General features: G+C 31.3%; 1 protein-coding gene across 4 annotated transcripts in view; it reads left to right on the top strand.

Annotated features, from left to right (window-relative positions):
• Positions 1-19,241, top strand: part of LOC108903690 (mucin-2) — a 288,133-nt gene that overhangs the window by 20,975 nt on the left and 247,917 nt on the right. For all 4 annotated transcript variants that reach the window (XM_018705949.2, XM_023456214.1, XM_023456212.1 and 1 more), the window contains 2 exons: positions 2,816-2,909; positions 2,971-3,135. In XM_018705949.2, the coding sequence (XP_018561465.1) occupies positions 2,816-2,909; positions 2,971-3,135 (259 nt within the window). The remainder of the gene's footprint in view (positions 1-2,815; positions 2,910-2,970; positions 3,136-19,241) is intronic.

The raw sequence follows: 19,241 nt of genomic DNA, 5'->3' as shown, positions 1-19,241 counted from the left end.
GGGAAAAATTAAGAAATACAAAAGTTCTACAAGATAATATGAAAATTCACATGATAATATAACCACAAATCACACACAGACCACCAACCACCTGATGTAACAGTAACAGTAACCATAGAGCCCAAGAACTTGGCACTCGGCTTATGTCGGAAAAGTTCGTTGGGTTGCCCTAGGACTGTCTCCAGACGCCAGTGTAAAACATGTAGAACAGGGTGTAGGGAATTCTGACCTTGAACAAGTCAACCATATTGAAAAGGAGTAGATTCGTCATTGTTCTGTGGTTCTATAAGTGTGGCAGGATGTTTAAATTTCTTAGGGAAATTGTATCTTTGCACTTTTTCATGCAAAATATGGTTATTACATTGTACCAAATAAAATTGGAAACTACTTTACTAAGCAGCCATAATTAAACACAGGGTGTTTATTAAGTACTTGTACAAACTTTAAAGGGTGAAATTTTGACTAATTTTAAAATAAAACGTTCATATGAACATGGATCTGCAACGGCTTTGTTCTTGAGATATAGTGTGTCCAAAAAAAATTTTGTATGGTATTTTGATTATATTTTTGTTCAATAACATGGCAATTTGACAAAATTCGGGAAACTGAGAGTACCGATGATGAGAAACTCAAATATTTACTTAGTTTTTTGTTTAATGTTAGAGGGCGCCACATATAGTGTTGTACTTGGATTTAAATAACCATAATTTTTTTCGCACTGTATGTCATTTTTGACTAAACGTACCTATCCGCGATAATTTTTAAGATGCAAGTGCACCAAGCAGCGAAAGCGGTAAGCTCCAAGACAAGGTAATTTTGACCATGGCGTTCGTGTTTACACATTCATTTGAACAACATTTGTTTTATTTCCCATTATTATTAGTAATTTTGGTATTAAACTGCAGTTATTTGACTTTTGTGTTATTTTATAAGCTTCAAATATTTCATAAATAAATTTTAATGCAAGTATTTATCTCTACCTTGATTTTTTCTAGCATTACAGTTTAATGTACATTTTTTGAGGTATGTATAACTATGAAGTTATCCATTGTGGAATACCTACATTTCCCATTTAAATGCCAACGAAAACTCTCGTATATCAGAAGGAGAGGCAGTTTTTAACGCTAGTCATGTGGTACTCTGTAGGAAAATTGGGCAAAGTGATTTAAATTTAGAAATTTATTCATTGTGTCTGCAAACTAGTGCCCTTACAAACAACCGTCTTGAAATTCAGGGAGTATTGTCTGTTGACAATAATATTTTGAAAATTTCTTCAATGGTTTGATGAAAACTTAATTCTGGATTTTTCTTGGACCATGAAAAACAACCATGAACTGAACAATAATAGTTCGACAATTTCTTATTTTTATCCATAACTGCTGAATTTTTCTTCACACTATTTTCTTAAAATAACGGTGTTCAAAAAACAAACACTAAACACAGTTTTAAATAAAATACAAAACGAAATGTCCCGTACACAAGAAATGTTTACCTTGTTTTACTGGTATCACTTGTCACCGCCAGAGGGCGAGCTCTTAGCTGCATTCGCGGATTCTCCATTCAATTTTACGTGCAACAGATACTCTTAGTATTTGTCGCTGAAAGCAGCCGTTTTGGAAAAGTTAAACTTACGTTGCAATTTTGTAAGTTGAATCATTAAGAGGTTTTGAAAAACAAGTGAAAAAGAGTCATGTGCTATGTTACACTATCACGTTACAAATTACTATTACCAAATTACTGAAAATTAGAAAAAAATAAAAATTTGCAAATATAAAAATGTAATCGAAAAATCAAACAAAAAATTTTTGTTTGGAAGCCCTGTATCTCAAGAACCAATCCGTTGCGGACCCATGTTCATAAGAACTTTCTATCTTAAAATTAGTCAAAGATTCACCATTTAAAGTTCGTACAAGTACTTAATAAACACCCTGTATATTCAAAATAAATTCTTATCGCCTACTATTGTTCTGTGTCTTTATTGATTTGTATTGCATTGTGTTGGTGCGCATATGTAAATAATTACTAATACTTCTGAAAATGTACATGTGGATGGACGGATTAAAAAACATGAAAATTGACTCGTTTACGTTGCAAAGAGCGACCGAAATTTTCGCCCCTTTGTGGGACCTCATAAATTTACTCCAAATGTGTGCCAAAAGATAGTCTATGATGAGACTTGAATCATCTCTTCAGAAACCTTTCCCAGAAAGGTTGACGAAATCATTGATTTAAAATCAAAGGTTCGTTAATCTCTATGACTACAGGTCATTTGGAAGTCAAAGAATTAATCTTGGAATCTTCGAAATTCTTCATTTTTCTGAAGCTTTTCAGTCATTTCATGAAGACCGAAGGGTGATGAAGCAATTCTAATAGCAAATTCGTGCTCAGTGCGAAAAAGTACTTCAGAATACATATGCCACATGTGAAGTACAAGCGATTTTTTTTTAGCGGTGTAACCTCGATCCAACAATCCATGTAAAAATGACAACTTTAATCAACCGAAACTCGAAAACGAAATGTAGCCTCAAGCTAGACGATTCAAGTCTCATCATAGACTATCTTTTGGCATACATTTGGAGTAAATTTACGAGGTCTCACAAAAGGGCGAAAAATTAGGCTTTTTTTCGGTCGCTCTTTTATCTGCAGTTAAAGCAATGTATACATTTAAGAATCATTCTGTATATGTACATGTATGGAGGATGTGGCGGTCTATTACTATAATATAAGCTCAGCCAACTAATTTCTGCAGTTCCATTTCATTTTTGTAACTTCATCCAAATCGTTTTGCAATGGATTTATTAAAAATTATTTTCAGGACGAAAGGGAAAGGATAGAGAAGCAAGGAGGTTGTGTCCTTTTGTGGGGCACTTGGAGGGTGAATGGCCAATTAGCAGTATCTAGAGCAATAGGTAAGAAGTTTAAAACCCAAGATAATTTTACATACGAATTATTATTATTTTTTTGTTGCAGGTGATGCAGAGTACAAACCATTTGTTATCGCAATACCTGACGTGAGGGAAATACCCCTTGATGGAGGTGAGGACTTCTTGATTCTAGCCTGTGATGGTCTGTGGGACTTCGTGTCAGAGGATCTTGCAGCCAGGACGGTCTACAATTTGGTAACGGAGGATCCAGGTAGGAACTTTGTATTTCTTTTTTAAACGTTGTTTCAATCAACTCGTACTTACAGATAATAAGTTGTATCTTAGAATTGTAGATTTTGTGTATTTGTAGAAGATTTCAAGGTTGGCCCTATAGTGCAGCGATTTGAAGAGTCTATTGTGTCGTTTTTTTTTTTTGACGTAGAACCAGGTCAGACATGGTAGGTTTTATTAAGCATGTGATTGGGCATATGAAATGGTATTTTACGACATTTTTTGTTGGTCGGGATCTTTTTAATTTCGAAAAATTAAAAAAAAATCTATTTTTATGAGAACATGTTTTTTAAAGTCTCCACCGTTATATCTCAAAAAATAATTGTACTATCAGAGTAATTTTTTTTTTAAATTAAAGCAGACATAATAGCGCTTTTAACAGTACTAATGGATTTTATAAAAATCGCTTTTTCATTTCGCTAAAAATCAGGAAAACTTGATATTTAAATTTTGTGTAATACAATTTTCACCAATCGATAAACTTTTTTATTTATGATTTTTTTTATATACATGCAGCGAAGAAAATGAAGCCCAAACACTACATAAATTTTTGAAATAATTAGTTTTTTCCTAAAGCTTATAGTTTGGCAACAAGCGATTATTTCATAGCGCGCTAAACTGATGCATGGGGCGTCCAACGTAATGTGTAATCTACATAGTGTACGGCTTGCGGGATTTGGAGTATATAGGTTCGTGCGTAATAAGCAGTGTGTAATAATCATCAGAACATATTAAGTTTTAAGACAATGAAGTGCATTATTTGTAAGAAAACTGTGCGGGATGATGACAAATCTGTAGTACAAAGACCTAGAATTCAAGATTTGTTGTCAAAAAAAAAACAATATTTTAAATGGCGAAATTAAAATAAAATACCTTATAGACTGTCGTAAATCATATGCTAGGTTTCAAAACATTGATCTTACCTGTATTTTGCAATCAGACGTATCACGCGAATATGTATATAATATATATTTTTGATTTGTTAAAATAATAACAAATTTAAACCTTTTATTTTGGTGAATGTATTTTTCAGCAATCGAGAAAAACTTTTATTTGTGAAAATTTGTATGTATATGCTGCGAATAAAATAAAGCCAATACATGAGAAATGTTTATAAAATCATAATTTTTTATGTGCATCTTACAGTATGACGACCGCAATTTTTTTTAAACAAACTGAAGCCACATTTTTGCACATCTGGCTCTCGCATTAGACTGTTTACCGTCTGTCGTCTGTCTAATATCAATCAGACCGCCGCGTCGCGTCGCGTTTACGTGTGGAGTGGTCAAATTTTTATCGGTTTTATTAACTTCAAAATAACTTACCTATTTTGGTAACTACATATTTGGTATACAGCTAAGGTAAAAAACTAGCGAATTTTGAGAGCTGATTTAATTTATTTTTCCGCCTATGTGAGTTTGGTTTCTTATACCTATTTATTCAAAGTCATATCTATAGGTATTATTTATAAAATTATTTAGTATAATTGTTGGAATATTGATATACCTATGTACTATGTATTTTAAAATTTTAAAAATATACCAATATGACAAACACCAATTGCCATTTATAATTATTATTGATAAAAAATCATTTAATATTTGCCACAATGTTTATATTTAGCAATTTAAACCCTAAATTAAAAACATTCTAATTCGTCGTCTTCCTCCATATCTTCCTCGAAATATTTAATAAAGTTATTACAAGATCGACATTTACACTCGTTACAACATTTTAGGCCTTCTTTACCACACCCGCATTTTCTATTGTCACAATTTCCATCCTGAATCGTCTGAATTTATAAGTGGTATTGCTACATTGCTGTTGTACCATATTTTAACTTGATACATACACCTGCAACAGTTAATTATAATATATTAGCTAAGAAATTTATTATTTAAATATTTACGTTTACCTTAAAAAGTGTTGGTAAAAAGCGCCGTCAGCTGGAGGAAGCTCCCATGATGGTTTGTTTGTTGTTGTTGCTAATTCGACTCTTAGATCATTTAATTTTAGAATTTGTTTATCTTTGGTTTTGTACAGTAGAAGAATTAATTTTGTATCGATTTCATTTCTAAAGATTCGTCATTAGACAGCATTGGCAATTCCGATAAGTTTTGAAGGACGACAATATCTTTTTAAGAACGTCAAATGCAGATTTTTTTTCCTATTTTCTCAAAAATGTGTATAATGTTTGGGCTTCATTTTCTTCGCTGCATGTTTATAAAAAAATCATAAATATAAAAGTTTATCGATTGGTGAAAATTGTATTACACAAAATTTAAATTTCAAGTTTTCCTAATTTTTAGCGAAATGAAAAAGCGAATTTTATAAATATTTATATTCGCGTGATACGTCTGATTGCAAAATACAGGTAAGATCAATGTTTTGAAACCTAGCATATGATTTACGACAGTCTATAGTCTATAAGGTATTTTATTTTAATTTCGCCATTTAAAATATTGTTTTTTTTTTTACAACAAATCTTGAATTTTAGGTCTTTGTACTACAGATTTGTCATGATCCCTCACAGTTTTCTTACAAATAATGCACTCCATTGTCTTAAAAAAACACACTGCTTATTAGGCACGTACATAACTACCTACTCCCCAAATCCCGCAAGCCGTACACTATGTAGATAGATTACTTACACATTACGTTGGACGCCCCATGCATCAGTTTAGCGCGCTATGAAATAATCGCTTGTTGCCAAACTATAAGCTTTAGGAAAAAACTAATTATTTCAAAAATTTATATAATGTTTGGGCTTCATTTTCTTCGCTGCATGTATATAAAAAAAATCATAAATAAAAAAGTTTATCGATTGGTGAAAATTGTATTACACAAAATTTAAATATCAAGTTTTCCTGATTTTTAGCGAAATGAAAAAGCGATTTTTATAAAATCCATTAGTACTGTTAAAAGCGCTATTATGTCTGCTTTAATTTAAAAAAAAAATTACTCTGATAGTACAATTATTTTTTGAGATATAACGGTGGAGACTTTAAAAAACATGTTCTCATAAAAATAGATTTTTTTTTAATTTTTCGAAATTAAAAAGATCCCGACCAACAAAAAATGTCGTAAAATACCATTTCATATGCCCAATCACATGCTTAATAAAACCTACCATGTGTGACCTGGTTCTACGCCAGTTTTTTTTATTTCGATAACTAAGCGACTTAGCGTTGCAATTGCGCTCGTCTACTATATTTTCAAGGACTTTCTTCTTCCACTTCGTTTCTCTCTTCTGAAATAAAACTTGATCACTTTTTCTGTAAGAGGAGATGCGTGTATTATAATTAGTTGTTTCTGTATAGAAACAGCAGGGGGTTAGATATTAACATTAAAAACTTCTCGTTTTTGAAACTGGACAAGTAAATCAAAGGAAAATTATATTTTTACATTTTTAACTGTATTAAATTAAATAAAATGGATATTATGAAAAGGGTATTAAATACAAGGTGTTTGTTAAATCTATGCATACCTTATAGTGCAAGTGATTTGTGATATATTTCCTTAATATACCATATTCCGAAAACACTTAGCTTCTGATCTATAGGGTGATAAAGTTTTAATAAAAAAAAATGCAAATTTATAAATATTGCGGAAACCGCTCAGAATATTTACGGAAATTTTACAAGCTTTGACAATTAACAACAATACATGTTTTACGTTAAAAATATTGTTTTTAGTGTCATCAGTGGCGTGCCCACAAAAAATGATATGCAACTGATGTTTCTTAAAATAAAAATTATTTTTGAATTCCTTGTTCAATTTGGAAGAGAAAAGGTATGTTTTTCTTATGACACCCTTTTCGAGTTAAAAATTAAAATTGATTTATTGCATGGCGTAATCCGGTTTCAATAATTTGAAAAATAGCAGAAATTATGCACTCAGCTTTTTTTTTTGTACAAATTTTATTACAAAAAATTATTCCTCGCAGTTAACGTAGGTCTAAAAAAATTTTATCAGTTTTTAGATTCACTATTTACTTTCTAAACAGAAATTAACAAGTTGGCTGTGCACTAGTTTTTATTATTGGTTGACAAAATTAATAATAGCTGTCACTTTGAGTGTTTGCGTGTGAAGCAGTTAAGTGCATAATTTCTGCTACTTTTCAATTTATTGAAACCGAATTATGCCATGTAATAAATCGATTTTATTTTTTTTACTCGAAAACGGTGCGTTCTCTTCCAAATTGAACAAGGAATTCAAAAATAATTTTTATTTTAAGAAAAATCAGTGGTGTATAATTTTTTTCTTTAATAATATTTAGAGACGTGCCTGTGCGTACGCCACTGGTGAAACTGAAAACAATATTTTTATCATAAAACATATATTGTTGTTAACTGTCAAAGGCTGTAAAATTTCATTAAAATATTTTGAGTGGTTTCCGCAATATTTATAAATCTGCATTTTTTAATTAAAACTTTAACACCCTGTAGATCGGAAACTAAGCGTTTTCAGAATGTAGAAAAATTAAGGAAATATATCACAAATCACTTGTACTATAGCCTCCTGCAAGGAATGCATCGACTTACCAAAGACTCTCTATTACCGATAATGAATTGTGTCTTGAAATAATGGATTTGTACATGTTTAGAGGTTACTGTTTCTTCTTTCTTTGCTTCATTCTCTTCTTCCTTCAAAGGTCATTCTTCTTCCTTCAAGTGTCATTCTTCTTTCCTCCAGTCTCCTTCCTTTGAATCTCATTATTCATCTTCTATTCTGTATCTAATGTTGATTCGACATGCAAATTTGTGATAATTTCATTGTTGGCTGATATCCTGTATTTGAAACATTATTTGTTTTTGTGTGACTGGGAGCAATGTCTTACGAGCTCTGACAATAATTATTTGTTTGGAAACTGGAAACTTTTTTGAAAAAAATAAACATTCCACGTGGTTTTGGGTTTATATTTGAAATCATAGATTAGAAATAATAAACTTTTACCCTTAAGTTTAAATTACGTAGTAACTTTACACTTGGAATACCAAAAAATCGAAAATAAACGATATTTTGCAGGCAACTAAATGTTCGGACAGGCTATCATATTTGACACTAACAAGACACAACGTTTTTTGTATTAATCACGGTTTTACAATTCTTTAAAGCCTGCTGCCCACAGACTTCTGACATTTGTCCTTCGAAAAATTGTGTCAAATTTTCAGTGGTTGTGTGTAAATAATTGTTCTTTTTGAAATTTTTCTTTTCCTTTTTATCTTGTACCATACCATCATTATAATATGGAGCCGCTCTGGACTACTTCAGGGTCAATCAAAAACTATTGTAATATTATTTTTACACCAAGTTATAGTTGATCACGCTATGTGGTAAGATCTGCCATTCTGCTGAAAAATTAAAATTGGGTACAAGTTTTTGATTGCAGGGGGATGGTTCTCCACCAGTATTTTGTAATATTTCTCCATGTTAACTCCCTCACTTTTGAATACATACCTACATCCCCACACCATTACTCCCTTGGTGAATTTTATGGTCCAGTTTCTTCACTGTTTAGTTGAACCACACGAGACCAGTTATCGCCAATTGATACATACCTCAAATTTAAATTCGTCACAGAAAATAATCTTTTTCTAGTCAGTCTTCCTCTCTCTAGTTCAGTCATTTCTTTACCTATGATTATCGACAAAGGAAGATATTATTTTCAGAAACAAATTTAAATTTTAAAGTATCAGTCAGCAATTGTATTGGATCATATTATCAAACTAAAGAGTGAAGTATAAATTGAATTTAAAATTTGCCAAAGGAGATGGTGTTCGATATAGGTGTTCTGACGGATTGAGGATTTTGCAGTTCTGTGACTTTAACAGAGAAATATCGGAAAATTTTTTTGGGTCAACCATCACTGAAGACACTGGTGGTGTCACTTTCCATTTGTTCTACAGTTGTCAGTAAAGACCCATGGTTATCTTGAATCAAGTAGTTTCGTACCATGAGAAAACATTTTGGCTTTAGTTATTAAACTGAGAAAAAAACTGTTTTTTCTTAAAAATCTAAAATATTATACCCATACTTAAAATTAGGAAATAGTGGGAAAGGGATGAAAATCTGACAGATTAAAAAAGGAATTGTGTAATTGGTTTGTATATATGAATTATGACTAATATAGAGACTGAAAAATAATTTTTATCGTCCTGTTTATTTCAGACTACTAAATTATATCATAATACCATTATTCAATAAGTGCACTTAAAAACTGCATTTAGATAACATCAGCGCGATTGCGAGAGCGTTCCACTTTATTGGTAGAAATCATAATTATTTTTATTTTTACCCGCTAAAGCCTTTCCATTTATCTTAATTATTGCCATCGGGCCCACATGCCTAATTAGCTTAATTGGGCGAACGGGCCAATTCAATACAACAACTAACCCGATTAAGACGGTTATGAGAGGAACGAACCTAATTCGAAACCGTTTTGTATGTAGGGTGACGCCGGTGATTTATTAATCTAAGGGCCTCGCCCCGCGATTTCGGCTCCGTGACATTGAAAAATCGGGCAGCGCGCCCTAAAAGTTACGTCACACTCCTCAGAGTTCTCCGCGGCGCAGAGGGAAAGTTTGGTTTGGAAAGTCGCACGTCTTTTCGTAGTTCATAGTAATATTTCACCTATATGTTTAAGACGGATTGTTACATCAAATTCGACTATGCAGAATCTAACTTTGAATGGAGATCATATCACAGAGGCTACGTTAGACCTTGAGAAACACTCATCATAAGTTCGTTTTCCCAAATTCCGCCGTGAAAAGTGATTTTCTTTAACTTTTTTCCATAATAATCGCTACGAGCGCATATTAAATTGATTTATTGTCAAATTTTATCTTTCTTAATTCGTATACATCTTTTTTCATAATATAAGACAAAAGTGTAACAATGAAGACACACAAACACGCCATACCGTTAATAAACACTGAAATTATGTTCTTTGTTAGGTTATGTAATTATTCTTCTTAAAAGACTTTATTAACCGCTCCTGTTTTTGCCCGCCTGTTATGTTACATCAAGTGGATTGATATTATGTGGTTCACTTAAATTAGGCCAATGTCAGAGGTAAAACGATTCACAATCTAAATAGTGATTTAAAAAAGTAACTAATACTTCTGATCAAGATTAACTTGTATGATTGATTTTAAAAAATATTTCAAGTTAAGATTAGTGTCTTTTTATTTTTCTTATTTTGTACATTTTATAAAAACGCAAAAATAATTATTTTAAGTTAGTTAAGTTTTACTTACAATTAGTAATGCGAATCCACATACCAGTATTAGTTAATATTTAATAAATTATATAAAAACTATATTTTTATAAACTCTCCAAAATTCTGTTAATATTCGGTTCCTTATCCGCATTGAAATAAAAAAATTAGGTAGGCGATTTTAAAATATGTCGCGAAGTTACACAAAACTGTTTTCCATTGCAGTTTTGTCCTCTGTCACCCAGTTAGTTTCATACAGTTGATTTTAAAAAACTTATACACTTCACGATCTATCTACGGTCTCTTTAACTAAAATATATACAGTGTGTCTCTTATAAACTTTTTTATTGTTGATTTTTCCAAAAATTATTGTCGACAAAATGTTTTGCTTATCCTGACAAACCATGAGTAGTAATCAAATATGTATGTCGTTTGAAGCAACGTAGAAAATATAAATGAATCTAAACATGATAGCAAGATGTGATTTTCACCATTCGTTCATGCATGAAAAAACTTATTTTGCCGCCGAAATTGACGTGTACATGTATGAATATTTGATGCATTGCAAGAATTTTATATACAAGGTGCCACAAAAAAATAATGGGACTTATACCATTTTTGATTTAAGTGCCTGTTATTTAAAAATGCATAGTATCAAGGTTACAATGTAAAAAATAGTCTTAATATTTGAAGTACAAAGAGAGGAAGGACTTACACATTGAACCTCTTACATTTGTACATACGCCGTTGATGCAAATATATTGTTTATTTATTTAGATCAAGCGTTACTTTTCTTTTACTACTTTTGTAAAATTTGTACCATGATTTGCGAGATGTCTTGAGATATATGATACCACTCGTTTAATTTTTTAAATATTGTCCCACTGCTTTAGTATTCCAATTTTTTTTAAACAACAAACTAAAATACAAAACTTTGGTTCTGATTTGAATATGTTTCTTTATAATGTCACTAAATCCGGTGTAACAGCCAAAATAGCTTTGCAAAAACATATATTTATTTATTTGCCCTTAACACAAAATATGTTTGATAATTGCGAAAACGAATCATAGAAGGCTAAGACCACAAGTTTTCCGTCATATTCTCTCTCAAGTTCGTATCTATTCTAGAAGATGGTGCACATATTGAACAACTAAACCCCCTTTGTCTCGTTTGCTTAGATTTTTTTTATTAAAAATTACTCAAATAGTCTGCGTGGTATGAGATAGGTACAAGTTTATATAAAATTCAACTAAATATTTTAAATACAGTTAATAAAAATGTTTTTTTTTAATTTTAACTTTGACTCCCTGTATCATCTGTCTAAAAAAGCACAAATAAAATCATTTAATGTTCGCCTAAAGAATAAGTTAACTGCTTCTTTAATGTACCTCATACAAAAAAATTAAGTGGCATATTTAAAGAATTTTAATAAGGTTTTGTTAAATTACATTTCGAGTACATTTTAGCAGCTTTCTAGCAAAAGTCTTTCGAAACGAAATGTACGTATACACATTCCTGGGTACCATTTATTATTTTATGTAATATTTTACCCCGGTTGGACAGTTTCGGTCACGAATGATGATCTTATTTTTCTCTTCCAGCCGTCGATTTTTCATCGGCCGCCGTCTAAATTTAATGGCGATTCCAATTAAGCCCACGTCGACCAATTTATCCATCAGCTTTTTCCCCGGCTAATTAATCACCCATTTCTCTGGTAGTCATGCCGAGAGAGGGTCCCTCGCTTCGCTAATCTCGAGCAATGGACCGACAATCGATCGTAATTGGAAATAATTGCGATAAATGCGCAGTTCTAAGTCGGGAATTTGAAAAAAATGTCGGTCAGGCGGCCTTGGTGAGCCGTCACGCGCTCTTTGAGAAGAAACCACCGAGAAATTTTGCGATAGGTTAATCTTCTGACGTCCAAGAAGTGGTAGGTGTCTCTTGGCAATACGTCGTCAGAGAGCAGTACCTAAAAACAAAATTACTGAGACTAGCCTTATAAAACACATTAAAAAGGAAATGTTAAATTTGTAATGTGCTGTCAATTTAACTTGACTTGCAAAATTCGTTTGAAAAACTCGGAATACGTGGGCTCCGCATAGTACGCTCCTACATTCGTAAAGTGTTTACATTGGTGGTCATGGTTACCGTCGCGCGTGAAAGGCGGAGTGGGAGTAGCGCATATTTACCATGCAATTTGGGCTCTGTTTAGTCCGACCGTAACCAAATAGTAGCTATCACGTTTTTTTTTTTGTGAAATAATTTTGATCTATCAATTCTTATAAGTGGTTGTTAGGTCCGTACATTTTTGTTGCCGCAGGATTTATCTTCACATTTTTTCTGTATCTGAATTTAGAGCTAAATATTCACGCCAGTAAGACTAACGTCTGCACGAACAGCGAAATATTAAAACGTTTATAATTTCATAAAATGATTAATACGTGTGTATGTTTCTACCTAACGTGCATTACATTTACACGTAACAAAATACCAGTCGTGCAACTGCTAATACATCTTGTAATTGCGGAATTTAAATTACTATATTATAATTATAAATCTTCCGGTTAACACGCTATTTGTCAGGGTGGTCAAGTGTTTTTCGCTAAATCGCCGTGTTTTGCCTTGCCTAGATATAAAATAATATATAGTCGCAGAAAATGAATAAATTGTACAAACACATAAATACAGGGTGTCTGCATAAAAAAATTGATATGGCGTTTTAAAACATAGACTATAAGAATATGTCAACGCAACTAATAAATTTGGTGGATATAAATGAACAATAACGATTTTTTCTTAAATTATTTATAAAAAAGACTATTTCGCCTGGGTCTTAATACATCTTAATTAAATTTAAACCGTTGACAAAACTTCACAGAAATCAACCACATCGTTCAATAACAAAGAATGACACATCATTTGATAATTACTTGCTATTAATAGTTTCTCATCCATTAAAAGTTATGACTATAAAATAGGAAGTGATCTTCAGAAATTCGTATTTTTTATTTCTTTTGTAGATTCTAATTACAGTAAAGTGACGGTAAATCGTATCGATATCATCTAGTCACGTTGAATTTAATATAAATTCGATGTTTAATAAATTCATACAATTGTGTAATAACATTTTATATCCAAAACGATAAAATTTCATGAGATTTCCTTGGATACGTCGATTTTGTATTTAATAGAGGCAATTTTCCATGTGTTCGCTTCTATATTCAATTGTTTGCTAGTGATGACGTTATTAGATTTTTTAATATTCAGTATGTCTGATTTTCTCATTAACACTCCTTTAAATGCAAGCAGGATGGTGGAGTCGAGTGGGACTATTTTTTATGGGTAAAGTACTGAAAGGTCATTACGTATTTGGCAACTATGTATTGGTTTTCCATCGTTATGAACGTCTGGCATGTACCAAATTTAAAGGAAAAGTATTACTTATTTTTCTTCACGTCAATTAAAAAAAACAACTTTTTTGTGCCTCACGTTCCATGAAATTAGTAGAATAGCTTAGGACTATTGGGCCCCCAAAAAAATTATTGTGTACCCAATTTAAAGAAAAAATATCTATTGGTTATTAAATGATAAATAGTTGTGTCATAGAAAATTTATATTGTTACTGTTATTAATCATTATTTGGAGTTTTTATATCTAACTTTTTTATTTCACAAAACTTTTCCATTAGCGAATTATTTTACTTAGCATTTTTTTTTTTGGTATTGGCGTGTAGAAAAATAACTAATTTTCTTCGAATTTAGTACACATCTATTTTGAAGGACACAGAATAGACCTATGATGTTTTTTTCTCAGTAAAATCCGTAATATGTTTTTCTGATAAATGCACTGATGTAAAAAATCATAACAGACCATGCATTTGTGGCAATAGGAGACTAATGTGAAGTAACCTTTCAGAGTCCCACCCATAGACACACTGTATATAATTTTGTTGTGGAACATAAGTACTAGAATTCAGTAAAATACAATTAATTATTGTACTATCTTATTTATTCATCTTTTGAAAATACCCAACCGGTTGAGTGTTTCTCACTTCATGATGTCCAATATTACTGGTGTTATTAACCTTATTTCACTATGGATAATTAATTGTATCGATATTAACCCAAACCTATTCTGTTTCTACAAATTGTCACTTTTCAGTATGTATTTCTGGAAGTTGAATAAATAAAAGACTATGTTGCTGAATTCATAAACCCAATCCGAAAATTACACGAGTTCAAAATGCAAATTCGGTGTACCTGAGGAAACGTTATACTTACGTTTTGGAGATAAGGAACTTACTTCTCTTCCACGTGGTATATAAGTAGTCAAATCAGTACTAGGAATAAACGTCATTGAATTTTTGACGGATCTACGAATCGAATGAGTAATGTACATTATGTAGAAATATTGTTGTCTAATTAATTATTTCTTTCACTAGATCGTTACTGTAGACTAGTTACTTTGCATACATTCTACAATTATTATTATTATATCGCGTCTTTAAGCAGATCAGCACGCGATTGTAGAATATTTTACGGTATTAGTATTAGTTGGTTCGTTTATCTTCCACGCAAATCCATACAGACTCTATTCTGTACAGGGTGGTACCGAAAATTTCCTCAACTTATTGCTTTAAATTAAAAATAAAATAATTTTTAATCAGCATTCTGAAATTTTTAATAATTCACCTCTTGCATAGAAGTTGTTTTCATTCTACAGTATTCTGATATTTTTAATAATTTGATAAAAAAAATGTTATGCAATCAGTAAAACTGAGAGACAAAATTTTTAATCTTTGTTCATTTATTTTATTAAAACAAAAGAAAGGTTAAGAATTTTGTTTATATTTATTTCAATTTATTGTCTGATTTTTTCCGGACCATTTGGCGGGCGGGCGATGGGGGCGATCGCAGCCTGGCATAGAAGTTGTTTTCATTTTAACAGACTCGAAATGTTGGTTGCCTATCCATTCATTGCATGGTTGAACCAAGCCTATATGTATATCACCGGAAACAATAATTGGTTTGTCTTAGCTTAGGGTCGTATGACATTATGCTAAAATTAGAGTTAATTTCAGTAATTAATTAAGAACTTTTTAATCTTGTATAGCATAACAATTTTTGTTGCAATTTGTGTATGATACTATGCAAGTTTGAAAAGTTCTTAATTAATTACTGAAATTAGTTCTAATTTTAGTACAGTGTCATACGACCCTTACACAGAAAAATATTAAAAAATTACTCAGTTGGCTATGACTATATAGAAAATACGACTACATATGTTTGTGTCACATATTTCTAACAAATTTACTACTAGAATTTTGTTAAAAATGTACAGGTATATTTAATTTCTATTTTGCAATAGACCAATAAAATCCCAACATTTCAAGATTCTCTGTGAAAATTTCTATATAGTGTAGCGTTTGCTAGCACATTGTCGTTGAAATTTTTGAAAATACTTTCAAAAATATTCATAAATTTTCCAGAAATTGTCTTAAGGGCGTCGAAAGCCGCAAATTATAAAATGTAGTGCAAAAAAAAAACAGTATTGAAGTGTAGTCAACAAAGGAGTTCTGAAAACATTATTAAAGATGATTACAACTTGTCTATATAATATGTTACTAACATTTTATGGCTACAGATACTGTATTGGTATCTTCCAGAAAATATTTTTATTGTAATTCGTTTTGTACAGCTCTTCACAACCAGGATAGATATCAAGAACAACACTTAACACGTCTACATATGTGACTAAAGCCTTCTAATCTAATATAAAAAAGGTGTAGAAGTCACAAGTGTAGTAAATAACTCTTACTGCGCGTGTTAAGCTTATATCTATCCTTAATATAACTACAGAGTGATTCGGTCATAATGTCATTAATTTTAACCACGTATTTGGAAGGCCCAATAAAAACAGAAAATCGAAAAAAAATAAGTAAAGTTGAAGTGAAACAGCTGATTCGCCCAGTCGTCTTGGATTTTGTGATTGGTTTCGAAATGAAAGTGCATCGGATCCTAACTTTATAAACAAAGTGCTGTGGGCGGATGATTTTTTTTTTAGCCGTACTGTGTTTTAAATACTATTTGAAAAGCAATGAGACACATAATAACGTATACGTACTACAAACTGGATAGTTAATTGAACATAATACTAAAAACTCATATTCAATTATCAAACATTGTGAAAACTGTTTATTCGTTGTCGTTCACTAGATTAAAAACGCATTAAAAGCTAGGATAATGACCGAATATTAGGGTAAGTCAAGATTCACTCTCGATAAACCTTTGTGGTCGGCGATCAGGAGCGCCCCGAAAAGCAGTTTAAATTATGGTTTGAAAATATCGGTTTTCAGTGTAAACAGGCATTTAAAAAAAATTTTTAATCGCTTATACGTATTCTACTCATTTTTCCCTATCTTCCCTTAAAATTAATTACATTATGACTGAATCACCCTGTACATATATTTTAATTTCTAAGAATTAAAAAAAATAACGTTGTAAAATAAGTTGTAGTAAATATTTTGACAAAATATACTTTCTGTTATACCTAAATACAGAAATATCAATTATGCAACTCAGTATGACATTAAATTTTACTGCAGTTGAATTATACGAAAATACTTTTTATATGATTACAATTGTGACAATTTTTTTGCTTAATATGGAGACCACTATAATTTAGTAATTTTTTACAAAACATTTTTTTCTGTGTAGGTACCCCAATTACAGTCATTTAGTATGTTATAAAAAAATGATAACATCATATGTGCTTTTTGGATTGCAAATTGACTATTGATTTTTAATTCACAAAAAAATGGTCAATTATTGTTTTTTTTTCAATATCGACTCGGTTAAATTGTGTTAGGATTGATATTTTCCTCGACGAATATCACACTTATATACTAACTGTACCTTACTTAGAGTACACCCTGTATACTAATCACCGCGAAGAGAGCAGTGTCTTCGAGCCGACTATTAGTTCGACCTGGTGGTGCATGCAGCACGCTTTCTACATTTAGGAGAAACTCCACATATAGCACCGAGAAGGCATCCGAGGTATTTTTTAATGCACGACAATTATCTTACATTGTACGAGATTATTGTTGCAGATAGGTCCCCGCTTATCCAAATTTCTTTCGGGTGAAATTTTACAGAATGTAAACTACATGTTTTTAATTGGGTTACTGGGATGGTGATGTAAACAGTTTGCATTTTGGAGTTATTGTGAATTTCGGTATGAGAGAATTCTGATATTTTTAAAATAATACCAGTTTACGATCCGCCAGTAAGGGATGAATCATAAGTTATGTGTTAATTTAAGTTAGAATAGTTAGGACTATTAGGACTGATCCTAACAAATGTGATACATCAATGAAAACTAAAAAAAAAATATGTCGATGACTGTGATACACCAAAAGAAAACTGGTTGGCAATAACTCTATCTACCTAGCAATAGTATGGCAACAAAACGAGAACGCAAACTTGGTACACCTGCTTAAGACCTAAGTAGAGTTTTAAGGCAAATTTTATTTTGAAAATTTAATGTCACTACAGGAGATTTACGAAATAATACTAATATGAAGAGGGTTTTTAAGTAATTATAAAAAATAATTATGCTCCTGCATAAATAAACTTCTATTAATGTACCAAAACAAATATTCGGTCCTCAATATCTTTGCGTTTGTTTACAAACACGTAATAAAATACATATACCATTTCTGCCGTACTAACGATAAGACAAAACCTTGTGACTTTAAATTGCTATTAATCGATATTCGTAATCGTAATCGTAATTACTCGTAATTATTATGAATTATCAATATTCTCAATTATAGTGAATAAATAAACTACCTGTTTTTTTTTTGTCCTTGATGTACAAATAAATTAGGCTCATTTTTATCTCAATATTCAGCATTAAAAGAAAATTGGTGCATAGAAGTTATAATATCCATCGAATTACTAAAACATAGTTATAGTAAATACATTCGTTATTTTCTTTTCTTACTCCATTTTAGATTTTTCGCTATTTTACGTGGTTTAAAACCAAGGAACTCTAGATACTTAAATTTTCAAAAATTTATTTGGAAAGTAAATTTAAAAATCTGACTTGCGAGCTAATCTCTTTTTTAAATAATCCCCGAAATTCTGCATCGCTATGCTTTTGAACCTGACCGACACTAAAAAGCACACTTTTCTTGGGGCAGAGGTTGGCTCCATCCATGAGCAATAGTGTTACTGCCTCAATGTAATGTCTGCTTGATATACAGGGTGTTTAATAATGATGTGCAAATTATTCTAGGGGGGGCGGGTACTTCCAATACATTTTTTCGATTTGAGCCTGAGAAAATATTCATATCTCAAAATGGCCGAAAAAATTAGCTTTTATTTTTTTAATAAATTTTTAGTTCATATTTGCTTAGCTTTTCCTATTGATAAAAAAGAATTTTCGCAAAAAGCATGTCAAAAATGACAATCGTTTTTTGTAACTGTTGTACTATGTGTACAGGGTGATTCACTATATTTTGATCCCCCCTTTAACTTTTTTGTTTTAAGAGTTATAAAAAAATGTCAAATATAAAAGTTGCACGATTTTTTATGAATTTTTAAAAAATGATAGTAGAAAAACAAATAAAGTCCAAACAAAATGGCTGCGGATGTTAACTTTGATAAGTTAAATGGAACTCCCTGTATATTTTTACATATTCTGATAAAACGTTCCCTGTAGAGCATAGCCATATAGGGTTTGTTGGGTCCATCTCTAACAATAAGCAAGATACTTTTAAAAAACGAAAAGAAGGTTTTTTATTAAGAAAATAATACATCTTGTAATTATTAGACCTCTTTCAGGCATTTCTGCCTTTTTT

This window comes from Anoplophora glabripennis, unplaced genomic scaffold (assembly GCF_000390285.2).
Source record: "Anoplophora glabripennis isolate ALB-LARVAE unplaced genomic scaffold, Agla_2.0 scaffold70, whole genome shotgun sequence".
Taxonomy (NCBI): Eukaryota; Metazoa; Arthropoda; class Insecta; order Coleoptera; family Cerambycidae; genus Anoplophora; species Anoplophora glabripennis.
This window is presented reverse-complemented; position numbering and strand designations above follow the sequence as displayed.